This window comes from Gracilinanus agilis, chromosome 2 (assembly GCF_016433145.1).
Source record: "Gracilinanus agilis isolate LMUSP501 chromosome 2, AgileGrace, whole genome shotgun sequence".
In the NCBI taxonomy this organism is placed as follows: domain Eukaryota; kingdom Metazoa; phylum Chordata; class Mammalia; order Didelphimorphia; family Didelphidae; genus Gracilinanus; species Gracilinanus agilis.
The window spans coordinates 655637528-655646991 of record NC_058131.1 but is presented as its reverse complement, the minus strand read 5'-3'; the positions used below and the strand labels follow the sequence as shown (position 1 = coordinate 655646991).

The 9464-nt window shown below is 45.2% G+C and overlaps 1 protein-coding gene across 1 annotated transcript; it reads left to right on the top strand.

Annotated features, from left to right (window-relative positions):
• Positions 1-3269: 3269 nt before the first annotated feature.
• LOC123234317 lies at positions 3270-5778 on the top strand. The gene is made up of 3 exons (XM_044660230.1): positions 3270-3396; positions 4674-4913; positions 5480-5778. The coding sequence occupies exons 1-3, from the start codon at positions 3270-3272 to the stop codon at positions 5776-5778; spliced, it is 666 nt and encodes a 221-aa protein (XP_044516165.1).
• The last annotated feature ends 3686 nt before the right edge of the window (positions 5779-9464 follow it).

Sequence of the window (9464 nt, the reverse complement as noted above, 5' to 3'; positions counted from 1 at the left end):
AGGAAGAGAAAGAAAGAGAGGAAAGAGAGAGGAGGAGGAAAAGAGAGAGAAAGGAAGAGAGAGAGAGAGAGAGAGAGAGAGAGAGAGAGAGAGAGAGAAGAGAGAAGAGAGGGACAGAGTCAGAGAACCAGAGAGAGAACAAACAAACTCACCTTCTGTCCTAGTAACAACTAGGATCTCAGAGAATCTAGAACTCACCTCTCCTTGCCTTGTTATCCCATCTCATGGACAAGTCTGAGAGTCACTAGGGAACACAGCCTGGTCAGCATAAACACAATGGAAGGACATCTGGGAGATCCTGGGTCCCAGAGGCTATAAGAAAGGGAAGACATGATTCTCCTGAACATTCTTCCTTCCCTTCTCCCCCACCCCACTCCTTCTGTGATCTTGTGATGCTGGAGGGGGGTGAAACTCCCTATGAAGGAGCCCCAGAGCCTGTGTGTGCTCATTGTTTGATTCCTCTGAACCAGCTGGGCCAGTTTGGAGGAAATAAGACTCCCTCTGACCCCTCCTTCCCCCTTGGGACACCTCGTACCATCTCAGGCCATTCTCATAATCTTACCTAAGGCTGGCCTTCCCCACTCTTCCTCCCTGAGGAGTGAGCCACAGCAGGCAGACAGCCTGGGATTTCTTGGGGTTGGCACAGGTTATGCCCCTCGGTAGCTGGCAGTAATCTCTGGTTTCACAAGTTGCTGAAGACAATGAGGCATCCTCAGGATCACAGGGTTTCTGGCACAGCCTAAGAAGCCAGAAAACTGGCCAGCAGTCCTGGATGAGGCATCAGAGATGGGCTTAGACGAGACTACATTTAATACGGCTCATTAAAGTGTTCAAGGCATGTTTTTATGGACATTCATTTGATCATTGCTGTAGCCCTTCAAGGGAAGTGGCACAAGTATTATTAATTGAATTTTAGAGAAAGAACTCGTCCAAAAAGATCATATACCTATCTAAGTGGTTGAGGTCTTTCGACATCCATTTCCATTCTTGGACACAGATAAAATAAGAGATGGCTTTACAGTTGGTCAAGTGTTTTATCTATAGTCCTAGGAGGTAAATGTAGTTATTTCCCCCATTTTACAGATGAAGAAACTGAGACACAGAGATGTTAAGTGACTTGCCCAGGGCCACGCAGCTAGGAGGTATCTGAGGTCAGATTTAGATCTTAGTCTTCCTGGCTTAAAAGTCTGGAACTCTCTTCACGATGCTCTTCTGCTTCTTAATACATACACAATAGATACACAGAGTAGAAAGGACTCCCCTCTACATGCATGTGTAGACAGTGCTGGGATTTCTATGACTTGACTATTTACAAAAGTCCTTTACGTATATTCTCATTTCCTTCCAATAACTATCTCCATGAGATAAGCACAGGGATATTATTATCTCCACTTCAGAGATGGAGAAGTGACTTGCCCAAACTATACATTCCTCGTGGCTAAAAAGAACTCTAACTTATCTTCTGACTCCACACTTACCCCTTTTTTCTGCTGTACCTCCTGCCTTCCCTAATACAAAGCCAAATTCACTTGTATTACTCATACACCTGAGCATTCCTAAACAGGGTTATTACTGGTTAGGCAAATGTTTAGCAACCAGAAATCTGGAAGAAGAAAAAAAAAAGGTATAAATGGCATGCTTTCAAGTCTGAACAATCCACAAAAAAAGAAATCAAGCCTTGGTTTATGGCATTTACCAAATTCCAAGGTGCAAATTCTCACAATGAAAAACTTTCAAAAGAATATTTTATTTTTCCCCAATTTCATGTAAAAACAATTAACTTTTTTTTAAGTTCCAAATTCCCTTCCACCTTCCCTCCTCTACTCTCTCCTATCCCTTGCTGGCTCCCTGAGAAAGTAAACAATCTGATACAGATTTTACATCACATTGAAAATTTCAGACTCAGCTCTCCTCAGTGGATTATAATTGGATCCAGCTCCCTTATTCCTGCTTCTAGCCCAGGGGAAGTAGGCAGTTAAGTAAGTCAGTTAATAAACATTTTGTTTTGTTTTGTTTTGTTTTTAAACCCTTAACTTCTGTGTATTGGCTCCTAGGTAGAAGAGTGGTAAGGGTGGGCAATGGGGGTCAAGTGACTTGTCCAGGGTGACACAGCTGGGAAGTGTCTGAGGCCAGATTTGAACCTAGGACCTCCCGTCTCTAGGCCTGGCTCTCAATCCACTGAGCTACCCAGCTGCCCCAAAAAAACATTTATTAAGTACCAACTATATGCCAGGGACTGGGCTAAGCACCGGGGATGCAAAGACACAAAATACAGTCCTTGCCCTCAAAGGAGCTTCCTGTCTAATGGGGGAGAAACAACCAAAGGAATAAGTACAAACCAGCTATATACAAGATGAATAGGAAATAATCAACCGAGGGAAAGTACTAGAATGAAGAGGAATTGGGAAAGGCTTCCTGTAGAAGGTAGGATCTTAGCTGGGATTTGAAGGAAGCCAGGAAATTCAGGACGCAGAGGTAAACTGGATGGGGACAGCCAGAGAAAACATCTTGAGCCAAGAGATGGAAGATCTTATTCATGCTACAGCCAGGAGGTCAGTATCACTGGATTGCGGAGGACATGGAAGTGAGTAAGGAATAAGAAAACCAGAAAAGTGGAGAGGGAGTGCCTAGGTTATAAGAGACTCTGAATGCCAACCACAGAATTTTATTTTGATCCCAGAGGCAGTAGGGATGCTTATGTTCTCATATCAATGAAAAAAAAATTCCTTATATTAAGAAAATTCTGTAGTGGAAAAACTGGTTTGGGAAAGTCATTTCTCCATCTCTAAAGTGGAGTTATGGATATGATCCAGCCTTAAAAACTATTTTGGACAATTAAACATGAAATAAATCTTCTGAATGACTTTTTAAACAAGTTGGAGTTGGAGGTTTAATATCAAGAACATGTCAAGAATTTACTTAGGGAGTTACCAGAATCCCTTGAAGGAAATTACAAAAAGAGGCAAAAGAAATTACCCCCCAAAAGTCATTTTGCAGTAAGACAAACAGATATCCTCAGCAACCAGTAACTTGGGGTTTTTCTTTTCTCCCCAGATGAGTTTTCCATCCCAGGTAAGTAATAATGATCTTCCCAAGGATTTCCTTAGTATTTCACCTCCTCCCTGCTGTCTGAGGAAGAATCTGAGCTTGTATGGGATGATCCAGTCTCATGCCCGCCCCCTGTGACAGTGCCAGGTCATTGCCTAATACCAGCCTCGCTTGACCACCTCCAGCAGCTGTCTGGTCCCACAAGCCTCCTGGTGGTAGCCATGGGGAGTAATTCTGCCCTGCTGAGTCCAATCAAATTTAATGATTCCAACCTGGTAGAGGAATTGCTCCCACTCCCCTACTGCTGTATGCACGCAGGAGACACAAAGTTCCATGTTGTAGTCCAAGGTGGGAGGTAGGAATAAGGGGAGAATGTGGAGAGGAGATGGAGTGAAGGAGGTTGGGGAGGGATGACAAAGCAGCCTGTACCTCAGAGAAATGTAGCCATTGTCCTTATACTCAGCTCACAGCTGCTAAAGTGTGCATGGCCATCTAAGGGGAGAGTGTGGCTAGTTCAAGGAGATGCACACCTGAAGACACATTGTGGTGACCAGATTAAGTGTGGTCCAAGGATGGAACATGAACATGAGTTTTCCATGTTCTCTATGCCCAGATAGAGAAATCCAGCCCCAGGCAAAGGAAGCAATCAACCATCTGACATTTAATGATACACACGTACACTCCCTTCTGCCACCCTCCACCCTTTGTGTGCCTGTATTAGGCACTGAGGGGTGAGTAGGGGAGGAGATATATTCACTACCTCAGGGAGTTCACAGACTAGCTGGAAAAAGAAAACTACCACCCAGAAAAATATGAGAGATTAATGCAAAGCTGTATAGAACCAAGAACTAGGATCAGTTTGCCCTGCAATAAAGGAAGGCTTCACAGAGGAGGTGAGACTGGAATGGAGCCTCAAAGAAATGTGTGCATGTTCCAATCTAGTTCACCTTGGATTTGCACAGCCTCTTCCTTCCTCTTGGCCACCTCTGTATCCAGGAGGCTCAGAGCTATCCCCAATCTGGTCACTTATTTTTTTTCCCTTTGCCCCAGTCTCCCACCTTAGGAAGCTTTTCTTTCCCTGCTTCCCCCTCCCCATCATCCATCCAGGCTAGCCTTATCCTGCCACATATATTCCTCTCCATTTAGATGCTTTCTTCGACCCAGGTATTGGCAGCGGGAGTGGACACCTCACTCTACCTTCAAAGAATGGCAAGACTCGGGGAAGGGAAGAGGGAAAAGAGAGGAGTTTGGAGATGGGGATGTGGGAGTTGGGCACTATGGATGAGGAGGGCATTACACATGGAGATGTGAAGAAAAGAATACATAAAAGTATTGGGGAAGGAATCTTTGCCCAGGGCTAGAAGGGGAACCATTTATGGGGGTTTGGGGTGTAGGATTGAGGGGGATCCTACAAAGTTCCAAAGGGATTTCTTCCCTGATAGCCAAGGGATCTGAGGGTTCCACAAAGGAAGAACTGAGGGCTTTACTTGGGAAAATACCTTTCTGAAAACTGACCTCCTGGTCATCCTTTGAAGCCTATTTTGCTGGACCATGCCCCCTGGCTCTGCCCCCAAGCCTCTAGTGAGCTGAACACTAGAAATGCCATCCACTGGCACGTGCTTAAGTTCAAGAGGAAAGAAGGCAGGACCTTGTTCCTTCCCAGGTCCTGTCTGGTGCTCTCAGCACTGCCCAGTTCTTCCTCTATGAGGCCTTCCTGAATCGGCACTTCAAGGCTGTGGAACTGGAGGGGAACGAGCCAGAGCCTGGAGACCTCTTCTTGTTCCGGCTAACATCACCCACAGGGCGCTGGCTGGGGGCCCATGTAGGTGTGTACTGTGGACATGGAGAAATCATCCACTTTGAAGGTGAGTGCCCTAGAGGTGATAAAAGGATAGAGACAGGGTTCGAGGGATGAGAGGGATTGCGGAGGGCAGAAGCTGGGGTGATGAGGTTTGGGAGTGATGGGGAGGTTGCTTCAGAAAATGCCAGAATGGTGAGGACTAGGGAGGGGAAGCAGAGTGGGGATTGCTTTTGGGAAGTGACAAGGTGGACCTTAATGGCAAGTCCCAGTGAAGGCTGCCTGGGTTGGAGATGACAAGTGGCAGTACTGAGGGTAATTCTGGTAAAAGGTAATTCGTGGGGGCAGCCAAGTAGCTCAGTGGATGGAGAGCCAGGCCTAGAGACAGGAGGTCCTGGGTTCAAATTTGACCTCAGACACTTCCTAGCTGTGTGACCCTGAGCAAGTCACTTAACCCCCATTGCCTAGCCCTTACTGCTCTTCTGCCTTGAAGCCAATACACAGTACTGACTCTAAGACGGAAGGTAAGGGTTTTTAAGTTTAAAAAAATAATAATTCGAGTTGGAAGCAAGAGGGCTTGCCCTAGCCACGCAAAGGACATCTCTTCCAGCTTCTCCCCATCTCACCCCATAGGGAAGCCTCCCCCAGGGGTCCAGGCTTTCCTGGGTCCCTGGGAGGGCATGGTGTCCAAGCAGGGCCGGCGGCAGCTCCTGCGCTCCCGCTCGCTGTGGCGAGTTCTACGGCGGAAGGCGGGCGTGGACCGCAAGGCACTGAAGCGGAGGGTACAGGAGGCCATGGACGCAGACGAGCTGCCTTATCACCCGACCCACAGCAACTGTGTCCACTTCGCCTTGACCCTACTCGGCCAGGAGATAGAGCCGCAAGGACTGAACGCCTTGAATGCGAGTAACAAGGTGGGCTCTGCTAGCTGAATCCTCTTCTCTCTCTGCCCCTCCAAGCACTCCTCTTCCCATCCCCCGTCCCTGGAGTCCCCAAGGGCTATTAGGTCAGGGGAAGATCCTGAATGGCGGAGGAATGCGTGGAGGAGGAGGCAAGATGATGCACAGAAAAGAGCACCAAGTCTGCTGCGGTCTGGGATCTGGTTTTATCGTTCTTGGCTATGTGACTGGGCAAGACACTTTCCCTCTCTACGGACTCAGTGTCCATGATTTCCTGTCTGCTGACCTCCTGCGGGTAGAGGGAGGAGTACTTGGGATGAGGCTACAAGGAGCCAGCCCCTGACCCGTCCCCTTCCTTCCCAGCTCTCTGTGGACATAGACCTCGACGTAGAGTTGCGGTAACCCAGACTGTGCATCTTCTCAGTTCTCCCAGACCCAAGAATCAGCTCACCTGGCGTTTCCTCTTACTGAAAGAGAAGCTTCCCGGGATGTCATTAAACTGTTCTCTGCAGCCTTGGTGTGGGTTCTCCATTCTCAGAACCTCAAAGGAAAGGGGTCAAAGAAAAGGCTTGGGGTGGGGTGTGTTCCTGGCCCCCTCTTTCATGTTATTTTTGAGACAGCCTGGTAGGTAGAGGCGATACACAGCTAGCTAGCTAATCCTGCGGCCAGAATTACTAATCCTCCCTAGGACACTTTCTACCTGAATGAGTGGCTGTGGCCAGGTCACTTAAGCTTTCCGTGTCTCAGTCGCCTCTTCTGTAATTTGGAGATAACACTTGTTCTTATTACCTGAGAGATTTGTGGTGAGTCACAAATGAAAAAAAAAATAAGAAAAAGGATGCATATATCTCCGCTATTATGATGAGTCCTGCTGGCACCAATCTTCCCACATCAAACTTTGCAAAGGTTCTCCTTCTCTGGACTGAGGCTAGTCCATCACTAGACCTGCAAACAATTGGGCAGATTGGGGCCATCTAGTTACTGTGCCTTCTGTCAGCAGCTTCTCTATTTTCCGTCCACTGTCCTCAAACTCTTGTAGTGGGCTTCCTCTCCTGCTCTTCTCTTCATCTGCTCTTCTCATCCCTCTTGGCTTCCAATGTCCTAAATCAGGGCCCCCTCAGAAAGTCACCTCTAATTTGTGATATGAAATTCGAACTCCAGCTCTATTAAGTACCATCTCAACAGTAATTATGTAATCATCGTCTATTCCCCCAAACAGATATTCCATTTAGCATTTCTATCCTTCCAAGCTCTGAAAATCATAGCCACAATGCCCTGCAGCCATTTAGTGTTCTGTTTTCTAAAGAATCCTCTCAATACTTCTAAATGGCTGGTGGTTTTATCTCTGGTCCTCAGAACAGTCCATCTCTCCTTCAAGCATTTCAATTGAAGATCTGTTTCTTCTCAAGCTGTTTTTTTGGTCAGATTTCCCCATACAAATATTCCTTTCCTTCCCCTTTTCAGCATTCAAAATATCCACATAACCAAGAAGCAAAACCTTATACTTTAAGATATACATAATGACCTTAGCTAATGATTTCATGAGTTTCTGTGTCAAAGGACATCAAACTCTTCTTCTATAGCTGACCTTAGTACATAAAAATCCTTCCAAATTCTACCCTATTCAATCAACAAGCATTCCTCATGGAATCTGGAGCAGGAAACTCCAGGTCATAGGATCTGTGTGTCACTAGAGGGCACTGCAATCCTTTAGGGAAAGGTCTATTTCCCAAGGGGTCACGGTAGGGGTGGAGATGGAAATCTTGAACCCTTTGATCCAGAGGAGTTGGGGTTTGTTTGGAATGGGTTCCAAGGGGGTCAGATTGTTGCACTCTCGCACGTGTGCTCCATAGCAAGTGATGCAAGCTTGTTTACCTGTATGAGGGTCACCTGCCTGAGCCCTTTAAATGAAGAGGGTACAGTGGTGAGTAGATTGCTGAGAAAACTCAGGAGGAAAGAAAATTCCTTTAGATATTTAGCCAACTTTTATCCTTTCCCCTCCCAATCCCATGCCTTGCAAGCTTTCCCCATTTTCTATTCCATGTGCCTCATCCTAAAATAAAATATGCTTGCTAATAATGATAATAATAACATTTCTATAACACCAATTATGAGTCAGAATAGATAGCACTGTGGATAAGTGCTTGGCCTGGAGTCAAAAAGACTCATCTTCCTGAGTTCAAATCTGGCCTCTGACATTTACTACTAGCTGTATGACCCTGGGGAAGTCACTTAACCCTGTTGGCCTCAGTTTCTTTATAAGTAAAATGAGCTAGAGAAGAGAATGGTAAACTAGTACCTTTGCCAAGAAAACAAAAAAAAAGGGTCACAAAGAGCTGGGCATGACTAAAAAATAACTGAACTACAAATCAGACTGATAGAAACAGTCATATCTAAGGATTGCTAGGGGTTCCTCCTGAATTCTATACTGTTGCCAGAAGCAGTGCCAGCAGCAAGTTTGACACCTCTGGCCTGGATAACCTTCAATGTGCCTTACATAAGACAGGTGTATAGGAATAAACATATATTTAATCTTTGGGTCTATATGACCCAGGCCCTCCTTTCTCCAGAGAAGAAAGTCATCTCCAGTCCCAATCAGCCACTCATCCAGCTCTCTTATCTTTTACTTGACAATGGATCAGTTTAGGATTTAAAACCAGAGGATACGTCTTCCAGACAAGGAAATTTCAGTAATCCATTCACATAGAGACTAAATAGAGGAGACAGGATTTGAACATAGGTCCTCAACACTCAAATATAATATTATTTTCCCTTTATTATCTCAGGAAGTCAATGTAAAATTCAATCAAGTTTATTTTAATATAAAGTTTGCTTTTACTTCTATGGACAAGAATAGGTACTCAAATAGAGAAATGTGTAAAAGAAAATCAGAAAAATTAAATAAAAGCAGAAAGGGGAAGGGGAAGGAATCCTCCTTCCCCTCTCCACTTGTCAGTGATTACAAACCCATCTAATTTCCTTTATTTGACCATCTTAGCTTGTTGTTTAAGTAATTTTCAGTTCCATTCTTCATGACCCTATTTGAGGTTTTCTTGGCAAAGATATTGGAATGGCTTGCCATTTCCTTCTCCAGCTCATTTTACAGAGGAAACTGAGGCAAGCAGGATTAAATGAGTTGCCCAGGGTCACACAGCTAGTAAGTGTCTGAGGTCAGATTTGAACTCAGGAAGGTGAGTCAACCTGACTTCAGGGCTAGTCCCCTCTAACCACGGTGCCACCTAGTTTCTCTGGCTGAAAATGCTAACTCAAAACAAGTACATTATTGACTCAACCAAGAACTTGCATCCTCTCTGTTTCCCTGAATCTTTTTGACTTTCTATACTGTGAGGTATGTGTAATTTGAATATATTGTCTTTTGTGACGTGGTGCTAATTATATATGCCTAGTGTTCTTTTGGTTCTGCTTGCTTCACTCTTCAAAAAATATTTATTAAGGACAGTAGAACCCTTTGAAGGAAGGAAGGACCATGGAGATCCTTGTCTAGTGGGGAGTCACAGCACAAGTTTCATATAAATTAAGATAGGTGTATAGGAACAAAGTTTTCAGAGAGGAACTGACTAGGAGAAACTGAGCTGGTGACCCTTCCAACCTGGTAGAGAGAGACCAGTGAAAAGCTAGGATTGGACCCAAAGGTAATTCAGCACCAAACCAGGATGGAAAAGAAATCCTAAATGCAAGCATCATCTTTGGATCATATA